Source organism: Phyllobates terribilis, unplaced genomic scaffold (assembly GCF_046119375.1).
Source record: "Phyllobates terribilis strain yellow unplaced genomic scaffold, ASM4611937v1 Scaffold_5__5_contigs__length_657084704, whole genome shotgun sequence".
Classification (NCBI taxonomy): Eukaryota; Metazoa; Chordata; class Amphibia; order Anura; family Dendrobatidae; genus Phyllobates; species Phyllobates terribilis.
In genome coordinates, this window is record NW_027362765.1 from 616,228,121 (window position 1) to 616,253,607 (window position 25,487).

Consider the following 25,487-nt stretch of genomic DNA (forward strand, 5'->3'; position numbering starts at 1 on the left):
CTGATAGTCCTACTGAATAGACTGTTAGAATTTGTATTATGGCAAGAAAAACTTAAACATGAGCCATGTATGAGGGAGTCATGGAGTTGGAATCATGGAGTCAGAGTCGGTGTCATGGAAATTGAGGAGTCGGTAAGTCGAAGGTTTGGCTTACCGACTCCACAGCCCTGGTTGCAATGCACCAGTATTGCAGTGCTTTATACCTGTCAGTGCTGCACTGAGAGAAGCCTCTTAAACCATACTCTGAGCATTGTCTAACAAGCGCACCATAGTTGGGTGACACAGATGTCGTCATGATGACCTCAGGTCACCATGGCAAAGATCGGACCCTTGTGGTGATATTGCGGGGGCGCTGATTGGATGGGAGAGGGATCTTCCTCTCTACCAGCCTCCTAAATGTTACGATCAATATAGATCGCAGCATTTAGGGGGTTGAACAGCTGGGGCGGTGTGGGCACCACTCCTGGCTGTAAGCGCTTGGTCTCAGCTGTTGTGTAAGCTGAGCTCCCTGCGGCAAACTCGCTGGCACAGCTCCTGTGCCCGCACGATCGCCAGAACCTATCCATACGTCCAAAGTTGGGAACCACTTCCCAACCAGGACATATGGATACGTCCAAGGTTGTGAAGGCATTAAAATAACCTCTCCTTTTCCAACTTGCCCACATGATGTTATGTCCAGATTTCTTCATCTTAAAGGGGTTGTCCACTACTAGGACAACCTCTTCTTGATCTAAATGTTTTGCCCTGATAAAATGAAAAGCTTATACTCTCCTCCCGTGCCGGCGCCGTTCCAGCAGTGTCGTCACTCGTGGTCCCAGGGCTCCCTTTTGGTTGCTGTAACACCTGAGCCTAATCAGGCTGAGACTAATCAGTGCCGGCGTCATTATTCCCCCCTTTCTTTCGAATTGAACATGGAGAGGAAGTCCGGGCTGCAGCTGTTCCCTGACTTCTTCTTCAAGTTCAATTGTCCGAAGGCGGGGACAGTAACGTAAGTGCTGATGGGCACCGGGCTCGCGTGTCAGGACACCTCACGAGAACCTTGGGAGCGTGAGTGCCAACAGCAATGGAACGGCGCAGGAATGGATGGTGAGTATAAGCTTTTTTTTATTTTATCTGGTCCAAGCGTTGGGTATGGCAAGGAGTTGTTCAAGTAGTGGACAATTTCTTTAACGCTGTCCCAGTTTCTCCAGCTAGTGCTATTAGCCATTCTGCCTCTGACCTAAATATGCTTATGAAGTTCCCACGCGTTACAGTGAACTCGGTTGACCGGGGGATTTCCTTTCTCATCATAGACTGCAGTATAAAGCACCGCTTCTGTGTTTGCAAGCTTTTTTGTTTTATACACTCCACATACCTAATTCTACACTTGTACTACACATTTTTTGATTATTTAAATTTATTCAGTAACACTATATATCTAAATACACTAAAATTATTTATTTTTATATGCACATTATATACTGTAAGGTGGCTAACGGATACATAGTTGATGGGAGGTATGTATCACAGAGATGGGGCCCTGATGTAACCCAGAATGTTGCTCTAGTGCATGTAAGCACTAACAGGACTGTTTGATGCACCTGGGACTGGGTTATGGGTAGTTGGAGAGATGGGCGGGTCTAGCTACCCACATACCTCACCTCTGGGAGTGGTTAAGACATAAAATGGAGGCCATTTTTGGCACATGGTCTGTGTTTAGAGGGAGAAGACCTCCTGTGTGTTGTGGTCTCCAAACTGAGCCAGTGTACTGGATGCTACCCAGTCTGCGTGCCCACAGGACTGGCTAACCAGAGACTTTGCCTGAAGGCTGTTTTACGTTCCTTTTTCTTATAAACGGTTTATGAGTTAATAAACTGACATGGACACTTAAATGAAATCGTTTCCTGTTTGCCTCCCAACACACCCAAGTGAGTAGAAACCCTACAATACATATTTTTCTTTTACATATATATATATTTTTATCTACAGTATAAAATTTTACACACCATTGACAAAGAAAAAATATTTTATTCATCACAGCCTATGCTGATTACATGAATCCTTCCTCACACAACATAATCACCCTTTTCTTCTTTCTTCTTTTGTCTCTCCGATGATCTTCAAATCCCTTGTTTTTCTTCTTTCTACCACTCTGAGTTGCTCATGACATGTAACCTTGGCCCCAGTGTTAATGATGAACACTCAGAAACCAGTTTGACTCCACCCATTTTTTTTATGTATTTTATTTTCTGAATATTGTAACTCTTTTTATATCAATAAGAATAAAAATAATGTGTGTCAATTACAATGCATTTTAGAAAATGTCTTAAATGTTTTTTACCTGTTTTGCTTTGTTTTTGCACAGTACGTTATCTCTGATCATGCGACATCTGAAGTCCATTAACATGCTCGCCTTTTTTTCACTGTAATGTTGTAATGTCTATTTATACCTGCATTGTTTCATTGTATTACACACTGTGGTTTGTCCTGATAAAGCTTGGAACTTCGAAATGCATTGACAAATAAACCACATTCTTGTATACACTTTTCCTCTTCTATGCTTGATCACCAGCAGCGCAGAATTACCCATATTCCATTCCGGTTGCTAACATTCATTTTTCCACACCATTCGTTGTACCTACCTCTAACAACCACACCACCCACAGTTGTTAGAGGCAGGTCCTTGCTGTAACGCACAGCCATTACCTGCCATGTATGTGGCAAGCTCGCAATGTGAGCCTGCTCCATACACCTGCTAACGACTTGTACTGTACATGTATGGCAGATGTCGGTAAGGGGTTAATAAATTCTCAAATCGAATCACAATCTTTTTCTCTATGAAGGTAGTCAGTACAGTATTAAAATGGCCTTATTACACTGACAAAAACTAGAATTTGAAGGATCCTGGCCCAGCTGCTATATTAGTAGTCAATGGCTCCCACACCAGAGCCCTATGAAACTCCTGCTGCCTACAATCATTTCCAAGCACCTCTTCTGATTAGTAAGCCTGGCCTGATGTCATTGTTGTGACATGATGCACATATGGCTTACTGAAGTAGGGTCTTCCAAATATTTTTACTCTGCAGAAACCTGTCCTGGAATGTTAGGACAGTTGTCTGTGAGCACATGTAGAACTATATATTAGGATGCCATAATAACGATTCCAGTAGTGCTGAGATAAAGAGGCTGCCAACATTTTTCTCCCACCCAAACTTTCTAATCTAATTCTGGAGATACAAGATGTGTTGAGGAAATAAGAGGCTAGTCACACTGCTGTCCTCCCTGTCTCTGATCTAATACTGGAGATACCAGGGGTGCTGAGGTGAGAAGAAGCTGCCCACACTGCTGTCCAACCTGTATATTTTTATGTAATACTGGAGATACCGAAGGTGTTGAGGTAGTGAGAGGCTGCTCACACTCCTGTTCACCATTTTGTTAATTAATATTTATTGTCTATCTGATCTAATACTGTTGATGCCATGGGTGCTGAAATAAGAGGAGGCTGCTCACACGGCCACCCTGTGTATCTGATCTAATACTGGAGATACTAGGGGTCCTTGTTTAAGAAGAGGCTGCTCACACTACTGTCCATCCTGTCTTTCTGATCTGATACTGGGGATATCAGGGGTGCTGAGTAGTGATGAGCAAGCGTTCTCATCACTACTTGTGACTCGCCTGAGCATAACTGTGCTCGGGAAGCTCGTTATTCAACGAGTATTTTTTTACTGCCCGGGCTTAAGTTCGAGTCCCCACCCCACATGTTTGGCGCTTTTTAGACAGCCAATAAACATGCGGGGATTGGCTGCCAGTCACTGTAATGCTGTAGCCATGTTGGTAGTGGCATTACTGTGATTGGCTGGTCGCATAGCGTCATCAGGTCTATATAAGACCCGGGACCCTATACTTTTCACAGTCTACTTCGGAAAAGGGCATAGTAGGGATTGCTGCTGCTGAACGAGGGAGAGACTTTTCCCAGTGTATAGGCAGGGATTCATCACCACATTTATTTGTTTCATATGCAACAACAGCCCATCTAAGGGCTCATTCTAATGAATATTAATACTGCTGTTAGCAGTAGGTAGGGAGAGATTGTGTCGGAGGCAGAGTGTAGGACAGGATATGGTTAAGTGCACACCCTTTTTGCTGCTGGAACTCCTATTTAATAGCTTTTCTGAGGGCTACTAATCTATTTGCTCTTAATCATGCAAACTGTTGTGAAAACACATATTATACTCCATTTACACTGCTCAAGATGTGCGTTAAAAGCACCAGACTTTGTTGCAGTTGCATCGCTATATAGTGCAAGCAGTAAAAAAGTCCATCTGAGATGTGCTAAATTTTCTGTGATACAAATACTGAAAAGTGTTTAAACTGCGCCAGTTGTGCATTCAAAACATAAATCCAGACTTGGCCGGTAACCAGTAGCATCGCTATATTGCTATTGTAGTGTAACAAGTCTATCTGAGGTGCAAAAATTTGGCAGCGATAAGAATCCTGCAAAGTTTTTTTCAGCAGGGAAATATCATACATAATTTATAATGGGCAAGGTGCGTGGGAAGGGACGGGGAAGTGGATGTAATGGTGAGCTCCGAGGCCGTGGGCAAGGTGAAACTGTGCCTGCTGTGAGAGCACGACATACATTGGAACTCTTGAAGCCAGACCAGTGTGAAAAGGTTGTTAGTTGGGTAGCAGATAATTCTTCCAGTCAGTTTGCCAGCACCACCCTGTCTTCCACGTGTGTAATAATTATAATGGATACCACAGGAGTCTCTTTGCATGGAACAAAGATACTACAGAACACTGTTTATAGGTGTCAAAGTTTATATTATAAACACACGGTGTTTCAAACAAGTGCAGACGAAAACTCAAAGTCCATAAACACTCAAGGGGAAATGCAATCAGCAGAGCTGTCTGTAAAGCACAGTTCACACTAGAGGATGCTAGAAAACAAGTAAGTCTTTAACAAGTCCATACACAAATATATATAGATGCAAGGAAGTCCATACAATATATATTAGATAATCCAGGGAGGCCTGGGTAGGAAGACCCGTGTTCTGCAACTATCTAATGAAGGTGAGTCAGAGCAGAAACCAGCTTACTTGTTAGCAAAATGCAGGTGATGACTGAGGCTCAGAGGAAGCAGCAGGAGCAGCCAGGAGAAGGAGGAATGCTGGTAACAAGTGAATGCAGCAGAATCTCTGAGAGCAAGTAACAGGAGATCCACACAGGTTTGCAGGGGAGAGCCGGAAGCTAGGAAACCGTCAGGAACAGGTCACAGGCAGAATACTCTAACACTGACTAGAGGCTGGGGTGGAGTTATAAAGCAGGAAGACAAGGGGCACATGAGACAAAAGACACCATCTTGAAACAGGGCAAAAATGGCCAAAATGTAATCAAAAATATTCGAAGTCCTGACATTACTCCCTCCTTAGAAGTGGCCTCAGGACGATCTTGGACCCAGTTTCTCAGGGAATTTCTGATGGAAACGAGAAATTTTCTGTTGGGCATTGATGGTTTCCAAGAGTCTTCTTCAGGGGATACCCTTGCCATCTTATCAGATATTGGAGCCGATTCCTGCGAAACCTAGAATCAATAATTTCTTCCACCACAAATTGTTCTTGCCCATCAATCACCACAGGCTGCGGAGGTGGCACAACACGTCCCTGGAAGGTATTAGGAGATACAAACTTTAGTAAAGAAACATGGAAAACTGGGTGTACCATCATAGTCCTAGGCAACTTCAGACGGCAGGCCACAGAGCTCACAATACCGTTGATCTTGAAAGGGTCGATAAATTTATTTTCAAGTTTCTGTGAAGGAACGTTCAGCTTCAGATTTTTCGTGGATAACCACACGGAATCTCCTACCTTTAACATGGGTGCCGGTTTACTTAATCTATCAGCTGATTTCTTATAATGTTCCTGAGCTGAGGTCAGAGATTCCTTCAGAACCTCCAGATTTTGCCTCATCGCAGTCAGCCTTTCCTCTACCGCCGGAACCGGAGCATTAATCGGAGACCTAGGTAAGATACTCGGATGGTAACCCAGATTGGCAAAGAAAGGTGTGAACTTAGTGGAGGCACTCTGAGAATTGTTATAGGAGAATTCAACTAATGGAAGTAACTCCAACCAATCATCCTGAAGATGGCTGACATAGCATCGTAGATATTGTTCCAAAGTCTAGTTGGTACGCTCGGTTTGACCGTTCGTCTGGGAGTGATAAGTGGAAGAAAGACAGACATTAATATCGAGTGCAGAGCAAAACCCCTTCCAGAATCTTGAGGTGAACTGCACTCCACGGTTAGAGATGATCTCATGCGGGACCCCATGCAGCCGAAAAACATTCTGTATAACCAAGTTCACTGTATCCTTAACTGAGGGGAGGCCGGGGCAAGGAACAAAATGGGCGGCCTTAGTCAGGCAATCCACTACCACCAGGATCGTATTCATGCCACCTGATGTAGGCAGCTCCATAACGAAGTCCATTGAGATAGACCCCCATGGGCGGGACGGAACAGGTAATGGTTGAAGAAGACCCGTAGGTGACACACGAGGAGTCTTATAATGAGCACATACCTCGCAAGAGAGAACATAGTCCTTAGTATCCTTCAGGCAAGTCGGCCACCAGAAAAATCGGCTTAGGAACTCTTATGTCTTCTGTACCCCCCTGTGACCAGCCACCTTGGAAACATGGACCAACTTGAGGATCTGCAGACGGACGGCCTCAGGGACGTAGATACATCGATCTCTGAACAACATGCCACCCTTAAGGACAAGATTAATATCAACAGGTGGATTGGCCAGAAATACATCACCGTCATAGGCCTCCTTGAACTCCTTCCATTAGTCCTGATCGTAGATAACTCCGATGAAGTTGGCATCAGATAGAATGGTCTTGGATGGGGCTCCAGGTACGGAATCCGCAGCATGGATTCGGGATAAAGCATCAGCCTTCTCATTACGAAAACCTGGACGGTACGAAATATCAAAATTAAATTGATTTAAAAATAGATTCAAACTAGCCTGCCAAGGAGAAAGACATCTAGCAGATCTGAGGAACTCTAAATTGCGATGGTCAGTCAGCACTAAGATCTGTTGTGTGTCTCCTTGCAGATGATGCCTCCATTCTTTGAAAGCTACCATAATAGTTAGCAGTTCATTGTCTCCCACATCGTAGTTCTTCTCAGCTGATGTAAGTCTACAGGAAAAGAAAGCACAAGGCTGTAGCAGACCCTTTTCTCAAGTTCTTTGGGAGAGAATGGCCCCCAAAGCATTATCAGAAGCGTCCACCTCCACAATGAAAGGATGTGCTGAGTCTGGGTGGATCAACAGCGGTGCTGAGGTGAAACAGGTCTTAAGCCGATCAAAAGCCTCTTGAGCCTGTGATGACCACTACTTTTTTTGTCAAGGAAGTAATGGGACGGACAATGTCAGAAAAATTTCAAATAAAACGTCTATAGAAATTTGCAAAACCAATAAAACGTTGGACCTCTTTAACGTTCTTGGGTACTGGTCAGTCAAGGATTGCCTGAATCTTACCAGATTCCATGTTCAGCCCCTGTGGAGAGATGACATAACCTAAAAACTATATCTCAGAACGATGGAACTCACACTTCTCCGGCTTAATATACAGATGGTTCTCTTTCAGACCTTTCAAAACATTTTTGACATGTTCTTCATGTTCCTGTAGAGAGTCAGAAAAGATTAGAATATCGTCCAAATAGATCACCACAAACTGATCCAATAAATCTCTAAAAATGTCATTAGCCAGATGTTGAAATGTCGCAGGGGCATTACAAAGCCCGAAGGGCATCACAAGATATTCAAAGTGTCCATACCGGCATCTGAATGCTGTCTTCCATTCATCACCGGGACGAACACGCACCAGATTATAAGCCCCATGAAGATCCAGGTTAGAGAATACCTTGGCATGGCAGACTCTTTCCAATAATTCTTGAATCAAAGGCAAAGGATAACGATTCCGTATGGTTACCTTATTGAGTTCCCGATAGTCAATACAGGGTCTTAGGGTCGCATCCTTCTTTTTTACAAAAAATATAGGCGCCCCTGTTTGTGAGGAAGAAGGACGTATAAAGCCTTTGGCCAGATTTTTATCAATCTACTCCTTCAAGGCTTGAAGCTCAGGTGCTGCCAAAGGATATATGTTGCTAAAAGGAATAGCCGCCCCAGGAAGCAGCTGAATGGGACAGTCATAATGCCTATGTGGAAGAAGTTGATCCGCCTTCTTCTTGTCACAGATGTCAGAGAATGCTTCTCCTACCGCTGCTAACACTTTGTTAGGCCGCTTGGGACAGTTGCCATATATAAGGCACCTCCTCCAAAATGGAGGTGCCCGAGCAAAGTTGTTGCAAAGCCTTCACTCTGCTTCAGCCCTCAGGTCCCGTTGCCTGTTACCTGCCAGATTCCTGCTTGTTACCTGCCAGTCACCTGCCAGATTCCTGCTTGATACCTGCCAGATATCCGTTTACCTGCTTGCAAGCCTGCGGTCAGACGGTCTGCCTTCCGACACCTGTCAGTCTGTCTATGGACCAGCCTGCCCGCTCACCTGGGAGTGCTCATCTGCTACCTGCCTGCTAGCCTACCTGGAGGCTCCGCTGTCACTTGCCGTGACCACCTGCCTGTCCAGAGACTCTCGCCTGCTCACCTAGGAGTGCTCACCTGCTACCTGCCTGCTAGCCTACCTGGAGGCTCTGCCGTCACTAGCCGTGACCACCTGCCTGTCCAGAGACTGTCCCTGTCACTTGCCGTGAGTACCCGTCCTTCTACCCAGAGACTGTCCCTGTCACTTGCCGTGACTACCTGCCCTACTACCCAGAGACTGTCCCTGTCACTTGCCGTGACTACCTGCCCTTCTACCCAGAGACTGTCCCTGTCACTTGCCGTGATTACCTGCCCGTCTTCCCTGGGAGCCACCCGCTTCCTTACAAGGACCGCCCCCTTGTATAGTTGCTCAGAGGTTCCGCCTCCCAGACCCGTTACATAAACACAAACCAGATGGAATAGCATGCTGCTGCAAGATGCTGTGGTAGCCATGTAGGTTCAGTATGCCTTCAATTTTGAATAAATCCCCAACAGTGTCACCAGCAAAGCACCCCCACACCATCACACCTCCTCCTCCATGCTTCACGGTGGGAACCAGGCATATTGAGTCCATCCGTTCACCTTTCTGCGTCGCACAAAGACACGGTGGTTGGAACCAAAGATCTCAAATTTGGACTCATCAGACCAAAGCACAGATTTCCACTGGTCTAATGTCCATTCCTTGTGTTCTTTAGCCCAAACAAGTCTCTTCTGCTTTTTGCCTGTCCTTAGCAGTGGTTTCCTAGCAGCTATTTTACCATGAAGGCCTGCTGCACAAAGTCTCCTCTTAACAGTTGTTGTAGAGATGTGTCTGCTGCTAGAACTCTGTGTGGCATTGACCTGGTCTCTAATCTGAGCTGCTGTTAACCTGCGATTTCTGAGGCTGGTGACTTGGATAAACTTATCCTCAGAAGCAGAGGTGACTCTTGGTCTTCCTTTCCTGGGGCGGTACTCATGTGAGCCAGTTTCGTTGTTGAGCTTCATGGTTTTTGCAACTGCATTTGGGGACACTTTCAAAGTTTTCCCAATTTTTCGGACTGACTGACCTTCATTTCTTAAGAGTGTGCAAAGCAGTCATCAAAGCAAAAGGTGGCTACTTTGAAGAACCTAGAATATAAGACATATTTTCAGTTGTTTCACACTTTTTTGTTAAGTATATGTAGCGTCGGCATCCCTGCCTCCTGCTAGGCAGGGACGCTGTTCCCCTCACCTCTCTGCTCCGTGCCCGGCGGCTTCCTCCCGTTCTGCTTGCAGCGCGCGCTCTCCCCCGGTCACTGTGCTTAGGGCGCGCGCGCGCGCTCCCCCTCTCTTAAAGGGGCCGCGCGCGCCGCCCTAAGGAGTCCCCGGCCAATGGCCGGAGGATCCCTCCATATATAAGGCACCTCCTCCAAAATGGAGGTGCCCGAGCAATGTTGTTGCACTGTTCACTACTCTGCTTCAGCCCTCAGGTCCCGTTTCCAGTTACCTGCCAGTTTCCTTTCAGTTTGCTGTCTGATTCCTGCCTGTTATCCGCTTACCTGCTTGCTAGCCTGAGGTCCGACGGTCTGCCTTCCGACACCAGTCAGTCTGTCTATGGACCAGCTTGCCCGCTCACCTGGGAGCGCTCATCTGCTACCTGCCTGTTAGCCTACCTGGAGGCTCCGTCGTCACGTGCTGTGACCACCTGCCAGTCCAGAGACTCTTGCCCGCTCACCTGGGAGCGCTCATCTACTAGCCTACCTGGAGGCTCCGCCGTCACGTGCTGTGACCACCTGCCTGTCCAGAGACTCTCGCCTGCTCACCTGGGAGCACACATCTGCTACTCGCCTGCTAGCCTACCTGGAGGCTCCGCCATCACGTGCTGTGACCACCTGCCTGTCCAGAGACTCTCGCCTGCTCACCTGGGAGTACACATCTGCTACTCGCCTGCTAGCCTACCTGGAGGCTCCGCCGTCACGTGCTGTGACCACCTGCCTGTCCAGAGACTCTCGCCTGCTCACCTGGGAGCACACATCTGCTACTCGCCTGCTAGCCTACCTGGAGGCTCAGCCGTCACAGGTCTTACCTGCCCTATACCCAGAGACTGTCCCGGTCACTTGCCGTGACCACCTGCCCGTTATCCAGAGACTGTCCCGGTAACTTGCCGTGACCACCTGCCCGTTTACCCAGAGACTGTCCCGGTCACTTGCCGTGACCACCTGCCCGTTACCCAGAGACTGTCCCGGTCACTTGCCGTGACCTCCTGCCCGTTTACCCAGAGACTGCCCCGGTCACTTTCTGTGACTACCTGCCCATCTTCCCTGGGCGCCACCCGCTTCCTTACAAGGACCGCCCCCTTGTATAGTTGCTCAGAGGTTCCGCCTCCCAGACCCGTTACAGCATATAAGTCCACATGTGTTAATTCATAGTTTTGATGCCTTCAGTGTGAATGTACAATTTTCATAGTCATGAAAATACAGAAAAATCTTTAAATGAGAAGGTGTGTCCAAACTTTTGGTCTGTACTGTAGATGCAAGGAAGTCCATACAATATATGTTAGATAATCCAGGGAGGCCTGGGTAGGAAGTCCCTGGTAGTGCAGCACAGATTCATGCTCTGCAACTATCTAATGAAGGTGAGTCAGAGCATAAACCATCTTACTTGTTAGCAAAATGCAGGTGAGGACTGAGTCCCAGAGGAAGCAGCAGGAGCAGCCAGGAGAAGGAGGAATGCTGGTAACAATTGATTGAAGCAGAATCTCTGAGAGCAGGTAACAGGAGATCCACACAGGTTTGCAGAGGAGAGCAGGAAACTAGGAAACAACCAGGAACAAGTCACAGGCAGAATACTCTAGCACTGACTAGAGGCTGGGGTGGAGCTATACAGCAGGAAGACTAGGGACACATGAGACAAAAGACACCATCTTGAAACAGGGAAAAAATGCCAAAATGTAATCAAAAATATTCAAAGTTCTGACAACATTGTCCAGTCTTAGTAGCCATGAGTCTGGACCAAATAATCTTCACCCTGATTCTCCTTCCTCCCACCATGCAGAGTGCCCGGAGACAAGTGATCCCATACTTGACCACTCCTAAGAGCTGTTGACATCTTCTTTTATAGATTCTGGCCTCTCGCCCTGCCCGCTTCAAGTGGGACATGAGATCGCATGTAGCGATGCCCAAATATTTGAGCAGCCACCGTCACAAGAAGGCGACGGTGTGAAAATGCAATTACTGTCACAATAGGTGGATGATGATGAGACACAACATCTGCTATGCCAGCATCGGCAGGGGCAGCAAAACTACCAGCCTGACCACCACCAGCATGCTCAGGCACATGACAGCAAAGCACCCGACTAGTTGGTCCAGAAACAATGTCTGCGGGTGACACCACTGCCTGTTCCGCTGTCCTACATGCACGCCAATGACGCAGGCATAGATGCTTCCCACCCTACACCTGTTGCACACTTTCAATGACATCCCAGTGTAGCGTTCAGTTGTCCCTACCCCAGTCCTTGGAACACAAGTGCAGATACGCAACCACCAACCCACAGGCCACAATACTAAACGGCCACATTTCCAGACTGCTTTCCCTGAAAATGTTGCCGTTTAGGAGACGGAAGCTTTCCACAACCTCATGGCAACGGCCATCCCTCGGTACCCTGTCCCCAGCCGACACTATTTCTCCCGGTTTGCCATCCCCACTTTACACAAGCACGTGTCCCATAACATTACCCATGCCCTCACCAACGTAGTTATTGGGAAGGTCCACTTAACCATGGACACATGGACAGGTACTGGTGGCCAGGGGCGCTACATTTCCTTGACGGCACACTGGGTAAATATTGTAGAAGCTGGCACCCAGTCAGACCCTGGCACGGAACACGCGCTACCGACGCCGAGGATTGCGAGCCCTAGTTTAATCAAAGTTGCCTACATCTTCTACAGCAGTTCTTGTTCTTCCTCCCTCTCAACCTCCATCTTCGTAACGACAACATCAGTCGCAAACTGGAAGCACTGCCTCGGCCAAGTGGCAACAGGCTATGCTGAAGCTAATCTGCTTAGGTGACCAACCGCAAACTGACGCAGAATAGTTGAAAAGTCTAACAGACCAGACTGATCTGTGGCTTTCGTCCCTGAACCTACAGCCAGGCATGGGCATGTGTGACAAAGGCTGTAACCTGGTGGCTGCTCTGAAGCTTGGCACCCTCACACACATACCATGCCTGGCCCACGTGCTCAACTTAGTGGTTCAGCAGTTTTTCAAAACCTACCCTGATCTGCATGAGCTGCTTGTGAAAGTGCGCCACTTGTGTGCCCATTTCCGCAAGTCTGCTACAACTTCCGCCGCCCTCGCAGTGCTTCAGCAGCGTTTGTAACTTCCAGTTTGCCGACTGGTGTGTGATGCATGTCATATCGCATTGGAACTCAACATTATATATGTTGGCAAAGCTTCGTGAGCAGCAGAGGGCAGTTGTTGAGTACTAGCTCCAACACGCCCATCGGTATTCCGGTTAGCCTCCGCACATAACAGCTGATGAGTAGGCAGTAGGCATGGATGTCTGACATATATGCGGTTCTTCAAAACTTTGAGGACTGCACCAAGATGGTGAGGGGTGATGATCCATAATCAGCGTCACCATCCCGCTTCTTTGTCCTCTGTAATGCTCTCTGCTCACAATTAGAGGAGGCTTTGCAGGCGGAGCAAGTTGAGTTGGAGCAAGAAACTATACAGTGTGATGCTACACAGCCCTGTCTCATCTAATTTCCTCAACGTGGATTGGGTGATAATGAGGAGGAGGAACAGGAGCTGGTTTCCTGCACTACAGACAGTACTAACCACACCACCTTCATCCCGTCTGTTCAGCATGGATGGCCTAGGAAGGAGGAGGAGAATATGGGCAGTCGTCCTCTTGGTGGGCACAGGAATGTCTTGGCTGTTGGCAGTTTGGCACACATGGTTTGTTTCACTGCCCTTCCCATGACCCTCACATTGTATGCATTTTGGCCAACACTAATTACTGGTTTGTCACCTTTCAAGACCCACACTACAAGGAGAACTTTCCATCTCTCCTTCCCTTGGCAGAGAGGTCTACAAAAATATTGCAGTACCAGAAAGCCCTAATTGAAGATTTATTTAAAAAAATCCCATCTGACAACACTGGCGGCAGAGGTCACAGTTCCTTGGACAACCAAGGAGTACAGGCAAGGGAGACACGTACCAGATGCAGCAGAGGTAATGGAACACTGTCAAAGGTCTGGGACAGTTTTCTTAGACCCTCCCAGCGCATAGGCCCTGATGCGTGGGGTACTCTGACAAGGAGGGAAAAGTTTTGGAAGATGCTGAAAGACTACTTTTTCAACCGTACCAGCGTCCTCCGTGATTCCTCTGTGTCTTACAACTATTGGGTATCCAAGCTGGACACGTGACATGAACTGTCTCTCTACGCCTTGGAGGTTCTGTCCTGCCCTGCTGCTAACATTTTGTCAGAGCGCGTTTTTAGTGCCGCCGGGAGTATTATAACTGATAGACGCATCCGCCTGTCGACTGAAAAGGCTGACTCTTATCAAAATGAACAAGGGCTGGATTTGCCCAAACTTCTCAACACCACTGGATGACAGCAGCAGAACATAAACTCATCCATTTTTTTTTCTGGTCTATTCCCATGCACCCCTTCCCACCCAGACATGGGTATACGCTTCAGGATTTTGTCTTTTTTATGTCGTCCCCCTCCTTCTCCTCATCCTCCACCACCATATCAACAGGGTGATCATCATGCATCCCCCTCATTATTTTTTTTTAAGGATGTTTATGATGCCCACATGAACAATTTCTAGAGGCCTACCTCTAACATTCTTTTATATAATTATATTTTGTATGTATAGTCCCCCTAGGGGTAAATGCTCTTCAGCCCATGCACTTACTGCATGGGCATTACCAGTCCAGGAAACCCACTCCTTTATTAATGGCAAAAACTAAATTTTCTGAGGCCCTCCAATACTTCTCTTCAAAGGGGTATTGGAGTGCCTCATTCTAATTTTTGGCATCCCTTGCACTTAGTGGATATGCTTTACCAGTCTAGGAGACGCACTCCTTACTAATGAGGGAAAAAATGCTTTTCTGAGGCTCCACCTTCCGGTTGAGGGAACATTTTTGCAAACCAAAAGAGCCAGTGGGGTCTATTAGTATATGATCCAGTGTCTTGTTGTGGGCTGTCAGGTGGTCATCATATAGGGAGTTCTTGCACTGCATAAAGGATTTCACAGCGGGGACAGGAGACTTTGTACAGTAAGTACAGAAGATCCTGGTCTCCTCCATATCAGGATGGGCAGATGCAAAACTCTACACTATATTCCTCAGCAGGGTTCATGAAATAACAGACAATGGTGCTGCAATCGGGAATAAAAGTCAATAGAGAATAGAATAAACACCATTGTTAGCTGCATTTAGTATAGGGATAGGTGCTAGGTATCATCTGGTGGAAATGAGTGTTCATTGTGGTTACGTACATCTCTTCCACTGTCTATAACTTGATTGCTTTTTTCTGTACTCAGAAATTCATCAAAGTAGGTAGGGTTGCTTACGTTTCTCCAGTTTGGTGCTGCCACGTACCAAAAAAAAAACAATTTCAGGACGGACTTAAATCTATTCTATTTTCTACAATATTACTATATTGCCGCTCTTATCTGCAATTTGTGTACGGTGAGCTGTCGCACTAGGGATGGTGTATTACTGGCATCTAGTCAGAGATTATTGCCTTATAGTTCTTGCTGCTGCAACGGAAAAATAAATGATATTCACTATTCCTATCGCTGTTGGCTGCATTTAGTATAGGGACAGGTGCTAGGTATCATCTGCTGGAAATGAGTCTTCATTCTGGTTACATACATCTCTTCCACTGTCTATAACTTGATTGCTTTTTTCAAGAAACTCATTGACAAATTCGTGATTTTCTACAGTGATCTGTACTCAGAAATGCATCAAAACAGGCAAAATTAACTGATTTAATGTGTCTATTTCACAGTTTATCTGCGTAGTGGTGAGAGACTTTTAAGCTACTGTAGCTGGAATTACCACTTCAGAACTCTCCAGTGCTTTGTTTCTATCCATTTCAGGGTGCTTCTTGAAGTATGTTTCAGGTCATTGTCCTGCTGGAAGACCCATGACCTAGGGTGCAAACTGTTATGATCTGCAACAAGTACTAAGGAAAGCTAGGGGAAAGCTGTCCCTACAGTAAGACTAAGCTCAATCCCTACAATGTAGCGGGCTGCCTGTTCCTAGCGAACAGACCCGCCTTAGTCCTCGGCTAGTCTGAACGAAGACCTATAGCATAAGGGGAGGGGTTCCTAGAAGAACTAAGGACTGGGACAAAAATGTGACACCTCCTAAACAGAGAAGTTGTTGCAGAACACAAAAAGACAAACTGACAAAAAGGTACTAGAGGTCCCAGAAGGACCAAGCGAACTGACAGGGAAAGGCACAGAAGCACCTGGTTAGAGAAACAGTCAAACACTGAAGTCCAGCTCAGCCAAAAGGGCAGAGCTGGAATATAAAGGCAGATGGTCACGTGACTGCAAAACACACGATGGAAAAAACAAACAGGAGGGTTCTAACACAAACTCAGCTTTTTAACACTAGGCACTACATTGCGACCCGAAATCCTTTGGGAATCTTCACATTTCGTTAGGCCTTGCACACAGTCAAGGTGCCAAGCGCCTTTATTTGTAGGCTTCATTCAATTTTCAGTAAACAGTTGAATCATGTGTTTTAACAAAAAGCTCTATCTTAGTCTCATCTGTCCACAAGACTCCTGCTGACCCTCTAAAAATAGTGGAGGCCGTCTGTTGGCCCTCCAAGTTTCAAACTTTACAGAATATACACGAAAAAGAAAATTTGACCACCTCAGATGGATACATTATATTTCAGTAGTAATATACGGCTATTCTCGGCTGCTGGCCCTCAAAAAAATGCTTAGTGAAAGCTGGCTGCTGGTCCTCTAACAATAGTCTGATGGCCCTCTACAAATAGTGAGAGCCGGCTGATGGCCAAGGGAAAAAAAGGGATCTTTCAGAGTCCCTCCTTCATAAATAAAACGGGATGGATGTCTGATCATGTCTCACACACCACATGATCAGATAAAGTGTTAAAATTAAATTTATTTCTGAATGTGTTTTTTTTCACCGTTGAAAGCAATGTGAGCAAAGCCCAAGATGTGGAGGAACAGTTTTTGCCTCTTATTTATTTTGCCTTATATACAAGTCATTATCCTGGAAAGAATGTTTCGTAACAATTTTTTACAGGAAAATCCATTTTAGCTTTTTTTTGTATATTTTATTGTCTGTAAAAGTGGCGTAATTCTCTGACAACATTGTTCACAGCAGTTACCTGGGATTCCGATATTCTTACAGGGGTCTTCCCCATACTGTTCCTATGCCACTTCAGTGCTGTTTCCAACGATTTGACCAATTTTTAGACCCCCTCCAGACTTCCGGGGGGTGGGGGGGGCACTGGAAAAATGCTCGCGTTACCGATTGACTTACACTACCGTTCAAAAGTTTGGGGTCACCCAGACAATTTTGTGTTTTCCATGAAAACTCATACTTTTATTTATCAAATGAGTTGCAAAATGAATAGATAATATAGTCCTATAATCCAGACATTGACAAGGTTAGAAATTATGATTTTTATTTGAAAGAATAATTTTCTCCTTCAAACTTTGCTTTCGTCAAAGAATGCTCCCTTTGCAGCAATTACAGCATTGCAGACCTTTGGCATTCTAGCTGTTAATTTGCTGAGGTAATCTTGAGAAATTTCCCCCCATGCTTCCTGAAGCCCCTCCCACAAGTTGGATTGGCTTGATGGACACTTTTTGCGTACCATACGGTCAAGCTGCTCCCATAACAGCTCAATGGGGTTGAGATCTGGTGACTGCGCTGGCCACTCCATTACAGATAGAATAAAAGCTGCCTGCTTCTTCCCTAAATAGTTCATGCATAATTTGGAGGTGTGCTTTGGGTCATTGTCCTGTTGTATGATGTAATTGGCTCCAATCAAGTTCTGTCCACAGGGTATGGCATCTCCTTGCAAAATGGAGTGATAGCCTTCCTTATTCAAAATCCCATTTACCTTGTACAAATCTCCCATTTTTCCAGCACCAAAGCAACCCCAGACCATCACATTACCTCCACCATGCTTGACAGATGGCATCAGGCACTCTTCCAGCATCTTTTCAGTTGTTCTGCGTCTCACAAATGTTCTTCTGTGTGATCCAAACACCTCAAACTTTGATACGTCTGTCCATAAAACTTTTTTCCAATCTTCCTCTGTCCAATGTCTGTGTTCTTTTGCCCATATTAATCTTTTCCTTTTATTAGCCAGTCTCAGATATGGCTTTATCTTTGCCACTTTGGCCTGAAGGCCAGCATCCCGGAGTCGCCTCTTCACTGTAGATGTTGACACTGGCGTTTTGCATGTACTATTTAATGAAGCTGCCAGTTGAGGAGCTGTGACGCGTCGATTTCTCAAACTAGAGACTCTAATGTACTTGTCTTGTTGCTCAGTTGTGCAGCGGGGCCTCCCACTTCTCTTTCTACTCTGGTTAGAGCCTGTTTGTGCTCTCCTCCAAAGGGAGTAGTACACATCATTGTAGGAAATCTTCAGTTTCTTGGCAACGTCTCGCATGGAATAGCCTTCATTTCTAAGAAGAAGAATAGACTGTCGAGTTTCACATGAAAGTTCTTTTTCTGGCCATTTTGAGAGTTTCATAGAACAAACAAATGTAATGCTCCAGATTCTCAACTAGCTCAAAGGAAGGTCAATTTTATAGATTCTCAAATCAGGCAAACCGTTTTCTGCTGGGCTAACATACTTGTGCCAGGGTTTTCTAAACATCCATTAGCCTTCTTACACAGTTAGCAAACACAATGTGCCATTAAAACACTGGAGTGGTGGTTGTTGGAAATGGGCCTCTATACACCTATGTAGATATTGCAATAAAAACAAGACGTTTGCAGCTAGAATAGTCATTTACCACATTAACAATCTATAGAGTGTATTTCTGATTCATTTAATGTTAACTTAATTGAAAAAAAATCTGCTTTTATTTCAAAACTAATGAAATTTCTAAATGACCCCAAACTTTTGAACGGTAGTGTACATTATACTCGTTACTCGGGTCAATCACCCGAGCATTCTAGTGCTCGCCCATCTCTAGTGCTAAGTTAAGCGGCTGATTGCATTGCTGGTCTTGTCTCTATGAATGACATTACATGGCATTTGTATCTTTAGGTCACAGCAGTGAGGCTTCCTTCATAGGCACCTTTCATAACATTCTAAGACAGGTCTCTAACAATGGGGTTGACCATTTTAATTTTCCATAGTGATTACCTACCTAGATGAAACAATTGTGATTTGCTGATTTTAAAAGTATTCAAGAATTTATTTATAAGGACATTTCTTTCATTTTTTTTTTTTCTATTCTTGGAGAACTCCTTTTAAGCCACAGGTAAACTCCTATATCAATCAAGAGAGTCAGTAAGAATGTGTTTTCTGTATTTTTCTTCTGCTTAATTGTATCTCACAAGAGAATTAGACTGCACACTATTTTGTTGCTGGTTTCCATAGATGTCATCTTTTAATAGATTTTTTTTTTGCAGGCCTTAAACAAATGAGAGCTAAACTTGGCAAAGTTGACTGCATCGTGGAAGTGCATGATGCCCGAATATCCTTTTGTACGTGGAGTAACACGTTTTAATCTTTCTGCGCACCCTGACACAACTGTACATCATAGTTAGTGTGCACGTGTATGGAGCAGGCTCAGGACCATAACTAGCATATGTCATCTGTAATAGACAGCCAGCATCTGCCTGTAACAGTAGCATCTAAGCTAGCCTCTGTCTCTTCTGTTAATTTAAATGCTGCTGTCAAGCACAGACTGCATCATTTAAATGGCGCTGCAGCCAGTCAGTGTGCCTGCTTACTTATCGATTCCCCCCCCCCCCTCTCAACTGCCCTTTCCCCACCCCGTGACACGATTACAGGGTGGTAATGGGTTACTGTGCTGTGACATCTGGGGATAATCTTTGTACTCATCTGGAGCTATGCCACAGACTGAGCTTCAAATGAGATCGTGAGTTAGGGCATGCTCACACTAGCGTATATAAAAAAAAAATGGTCCCATTTTCACCCAGAAAAGTGGTACGATTTTTTTTTATTGTTTTTTACTTGTCATCTGTGTGCTGTTTTTATGCAATCCGTTTTTTTCAGCAGTTATTAAAGGGAATCTGTCAGCAGGTTTTTACTATGATCTGAAGACCGCATGAGGTAGGGGTTAAAGCACAGATTTCAGCAATGCCTCTATTATCAAGCTCCAATGCCTCTCTTATCAAGCTCCTTGTTTTTTTTTTGACTTGCAGTGATTGTTTTAGCACCAGGAGCTTATCACTGCCCCCTCATGTGATGGGCACCTCACTGTGTGTGGACATTGTATATACAGAGCCTGGTGTGGGCAGGAGCAACTTTCTCAGCTCTGCTGCACTGCCAAATCTAAAAATCCAGAATGTGTCAGAAGGGCTGCACCCAGTGAGCTAAGTGATACATCCTTGGAATCCTTACTCTGCTGTCAGATGAGGTAGAAAAACCTGTTGACAGATTCCCTTTAATCATTTACAGGACAACTTACAGTTTTCTGTGCTACTGAATTGTAATGTATCCGTAAAAATTGGATGCCGTACTGATGGTCCTTATGGCATCCGATTATTTTATTAATTTTTTTTTTATTTTCTCATGCCGAATACAGCTGAGAAAAAACTTTACAGATCTGCACGGCCTCATTGAATAGCATTTGTCCGAGTGCAATACCTTTTTTTTTCTCATATTAGATTAGCAAAATCACTATTGTATAATTCACACAAGTGTCCACCACTATAAAGACAGTATTGAAGGAAAGGAAAAGAGGGCAACGTGTGTGAATGGATAAATTAAAATTAATCTTTTATTTAAAATATGACTGTAACTTGTCTGGGAGGCGGAACCTCTGAGCAACTTATACAAGGGGGCGGTCCTTGTAAGGAAGCAGGTGGCGACCAGGAAAGACAGGCAGGTAGTCACAGCAGGTGACCGGGACAGTCTCTGGGTAAACGGGCAGGAGGTCACGGCAAGTGACCGGGACAGTCTCTGGGTGAACAGGCAGGAGGTCACGGCAAGTGACCGGGACAGTCTCTGGGTGAACGGGCAGGAGGTCACGGCAAGTGACCGGGGCAGTCTCTGGGTGAACGGGCAGAAGGTCACGGCAATTGACCGGGACAGTCTCTGGGTGAACGGGCAGGAGGTCACGGCAAGTGACCGGGACAGTCTCTGGGTAAAGGGTAGGTACGACCTGTGATGGCTGAGCCTCCAGGTAGGCTAGCAGGCAGATGGCAGATGTGTGCTCCCAGGTGAGCAGGCAAGAGTCTCTGGATAAGCAGGTGGTCACAGCATGTGACGGCAGAGCCTCCAGGTAGGCTAACAGGCAGGTAGCAGATGAGCGCTCCCAGGTGAGCGGGCAAGAGTCTCTGGACTGGCAGGTGGTCACAGCACGTGACGGCGGAGCCTCCAGGTAGGCTAGCAGACAGGTAGCAGATGAGCGCTCCCAGGTGAGCGGGCAAGAGTCTCTGGACTGGCAGGTGGTCACAGCACGTGACGGCGGAACCTCCAGGTAGGCTAGCAGGCGGGTAGCAGGTGGGCGCTCCCAGGTGAGCGGGCAAGCTGGTCCATAGACAGACTGACAGGTGTCGGAAGGCAGACCGTCGGACCTCAGGCTAGCAAGCAGGTAAGCGGATAACAGGCAGGAATCAGACAGCAATCTGGCAGGAAACTGGCAGGTAACTGGAAACGGGACCTGAGGGCTGAAGCAGAGTAGTGAACAGTGCAACAACATTGCTCGGGCACCTCCATTTTGGAGGAGGTGCCTTATATATGATGAAGTCCTCCGGCCATTGGCCGGGGACTCCTTAGGACGGCGCGCGCAGCCCCTTTAAGAGGGGGGGAACGCGCGGGCGCGCGCCCTAAGCACCATGGCTGGGAAGGAGCGCGCGCTGCCAGCAGAGCGGGAGGAGGACGCCGGGCTCGGAGCGGAGAGGTGAGGGGAACAGCGTCCCTGCCTGGCAGAGGGCAGGGACGCCGACGCTACAATGACTTGTATAAATTTAAAGAATTGTTCTTATTCATTTGTATAATGTAAACTGTCCCCAGGTCACGATTAGTGATGCAATGTGCATCACTAACGTGCTTTTTCCATGAAAATTGGTGCTATAATCATTTCCCAAAACCACTTTATATACTTTACAGTACAGACCAAAAGTTTGGACACACCTTCTCATTTAAAGATTTTTCAGTATTTTCAGGACTATGAAAAGTGTACATTCACACTGAAGGCATCAAAACTATGAATTAACACATGTGGAATTATATACTTAACATACTTAACAAAAAAGTGTGAAACATCTGAAAATGTCTTATATTCTAGGTTCTTCAAAGTAGCCACCTTTTGCTTTGATGACTGCTTTGCACACTCTTGGCATTCTCTTGATGAGCTTCAAGAGGTAGTCGCCGGAAATGGTCTTCCAACAATCTTGAAGGAGTTCCCAGAGATGCTTAGCACTTGTTGGCCCTTTTGCCTTCACTCTGCGGTCCAGCTCACCCCAAACCATCTCGATTGGGTTCAAGTCTGGTGACTGTGGAGGCCAGGTCATCTGGCGTAGCACTCCATCACCCTCCTTCTTGGTCAAATAGCCCTTACACAGCCTGGAGGTGTGTTTGCGGTCATTGTCCTGTTGAAAAATAAATGATGGTCCAACTAAACGCAAACCGGATGGAATAGCATGCCGCTGCAAGATGCTGTGGTAGCCATGCTGGTTCAGTATGCCTTCAATTTTGAATAAATCCCCAACAGTGTCACCAGCAAAGCACCCCCACACCATCACACCTCCTCCTCCATGCTTCACGGTGGGAACCAGGCATGTAGAGTCCATCCATTCACCTTTTCTGCATCGCACAAAGACATGGTGGTTGGAACCAAAGATCTCAAATTTGGACTCATCAGACCAAAGCACAGATTTCCACTGGTCTAATGACAATTTCTTGTGTTCTTTAGCCCAAACAAGTCTCTACTGCTTGTTGCCTGTCCTTAGCAGTGGTTTCCTAGCAGCTATTTTACCATGAAGGCCTGCTGCACAAAGTCTCCTCTTAACGGTTGTTGTAGAGATGTGTCTGCTGCTAGAACTCTGTGTGGCATTGACCTGGTCTCTAATCTGAGCTGCTGTTAACCTGCGATTTCTGAGGCTGGTGACTCGGATAAACTTATCCTCAGAAGCAGAGGTGACTATTGGTCTTCCTTTCCTGGGGCGGTCCTCATGTGAGCCAGTTTCTTTGGAGTGCTTGATGGTTTTTTCAACTGCACTTGGGGACACTTTCAAAGTTTGCCCAATTTTTCGGACTGACTGACCTTCATTTCTAAAAGTAATGATGGCCACTCGTTTTTCTTTACTTAGCTGCTTTTTTCTTGCCATAATACAAATTCTAACAGTCTATTCAGTAGGACTATCAGCTGTGTATCCACCAGACTTCTGCACAACACAACTGATGATCCCAACCCCATTTATAAGGCAAGAAATCCCACTTATTAAACCTGACAGGGCGCACCTGTGAAGTGAAAACCATTTCCGGTGACTACCTCTTGAAGCTCATCAAGAGAATGCCAAGAGTGTGCAAAGCAGTCATCAAAGCAAAAGGTGGCTACTTTGAAGAACCTAGAATATACAGTGCTGGCCAAAAGTATTGGCACCCCTGAAATTCTGTCAGATAATACTCAGTTTCTTCCTGAAAATGATTGCAATCACAAATTCTTTGGTATTATTTTCTTATTTTAATTTGCTTGCAAGGAAAAAACACAAAAGAGAATGAAGCAAAAATCAAATCATTGATCATTTCACACAAAACTCCAAGAAAGGGCCGGACAAAAGTATTGTCACCCTCAGCCTAATACTTGGTTGCGCAACCTTTAGCCAAAATAACTGCGAACAACCGCTTCCTGTAACCATCAATGAGTTTCTTACAATGCTCTGCTGGAATTGTAGACCATTCTTCTTTGGCAAACTGCTCCAGGTCCCTGATATTTGAAGGGTGCCTTCTCCAAACTGCCATTTTGAGATCTCTCCACAGGTGTTCTATGGGATTCAGGTCTGGACTCATTGCTGGCCACCTTAGAAGTCTCCAGTGCTTTCTCTCAAACCATTTTATAGTGCTTTTGGAAGTGTGTTTTGGGTCATTGTCCTGCTGGAAGACCCATGACCTCTGAGGGAGACCCAGCTTTCTCACACTGGGCCCTACATTATGCTGCAAAATTCGTTGGTAGTCTTCAGACTTCATAATGCCATGCACACGGTCAAGCAGTCCAGTGCCAGAGGCAGCAAAGCAACCCCAAAACATCAGGGAACCTCCGCCATGTTTGACTGTAGGGACCATGTTCTTTTCTTTGAATGCCTCTTTTTTTTTCCTGTACACTCTATGTTGATGCTTTTTCCCAAAAAGCTCTACTTTTGTCTCATCTGACCAGAGAACACTCTTCCAAAATGTTTTAGGCTTTCTCAGGTAAGTTTTGGCAAACTCCAGCCTGGCTTTTTTTTGTCTCGGGGTAAGAAGTGGGGTCTTCCTGGGTATCCTACCATACAGTCCCTTTTCATTCAGACGCCGACGGATAGTACGGGTTGACACTGTTGTACCCTCGGACTGCAGGGCAGCTTAAACTTATTTGGATGTTAGTCGAGGTTCTTTATCCACCATCCGCACAATCTTGCTTTGAAATCTCTCGTCAATTTTTCTTTTCCGTCCACATCTAGGGAGGTTAGCCACAGTGCCATGGGCTTTACACTTCTTGATGACACTGCGCACGGAAGACACAGGAACATTCAGGTCTTTGGAGATGGACTTGTAGCCTTGAGATTGCTCATGCTTCCTCACAATTTGGTTTCTCAAGTCCTCAGACAGTTCTTTGGTCTTCTTTCTTTTCTCCATGCTCAATGTGGTACACACAAGGACACAGGACAGAGGTTGAGTCAACTTTAATCCATGTTAACTGGCTGCAAGTGTGATTTAGTTATTGCCAACACCTGTTAGGTGCCACAGGTAAGTTACAGGTGCTGTTAATTACACCAATTAGAGAAGCATCACATGAGTTTTCAAAGGGTGCCAATACTTTTGTCCACCCCCTTTTTAGGTTTGGTGTGGAATTATATCCAATTTGGCTTTAGGGCAATTCTTTTTGTGTTTTTTTCATTGAAGACAAATTAAATGAAGAAAATAATACCAAAGAATTTGTGATTGCAATCATTTTCAGGAAGAAACTGAGTATTATCTGACAGAATTGCAGGGGTGCCAATACTTTTGGCCAGCACTGTAAGACATAGTTTCAGTTGTTTCACACTTTTTTGTTAATTAAATAATTCCACATGTGTTAATTCATAGTTTTGATGCCTTCAGTGTGAATGTACAATTTTCATAGTCATGAATATACAGAAAAATCTTTAAATGAGAAGGTGTGTCCAAACTTTTGGTCTGTACTGTATATATGTGTATATATACACATTTATTATTATTATTATTCTACACGCACACACTCTTACTTTTATATATAGGTAGAGGGGAAACTTTATTAAAACTTTTGGGAGAATAGGGGCATTTTTTGCAGGGTCTCTTACTCTTTTAATAATGATGGCAGCGCTGAGGAGGTGATACTGTGCCCTGAAAAGTAAGTAGTTGTGGCGTGAAATATACTGTGCGCTTTCACAATTACGTGCACTGCTCATACAGTGAGACTTTGACGCGCATGCTCCTGCGCATGCACACTCAGTCACTGAACTACACACAGTTTCACTGCGCACACGCGGGGAGCTGCTCTTCACGGCGCACGCACGG

At 45.6% G+C, this 25,487-nt stretch overlaps 1 protein-coding gene across 4 annotated transcripts in view; it reads left to right on the plus strand.

The window, feature by feature from the left end:
• The window catches only part of LOC141273761 (mitochondrial ribosome-associated GTPase 1-like), a 332,495-nt gene that overhangs the window by 13,270 nt on the left and 293,738 nt on the right, over nt 1-25,487 (plus strand). For all 4 annotated transcript variants that reach the window (XM_073686095.1, XM_073686096.1, XM_073686099.1 and 1 more), the window contains one exon: nt 19,193-19,256. In XM_073686095.1, the coding sequence (XP_073542196.1) occupies nt 19,193-19,256 (64 nt within the window). The remainder of the gene's footprint in view (nt 1-19,192; nt 19,257-25,487) is intronic.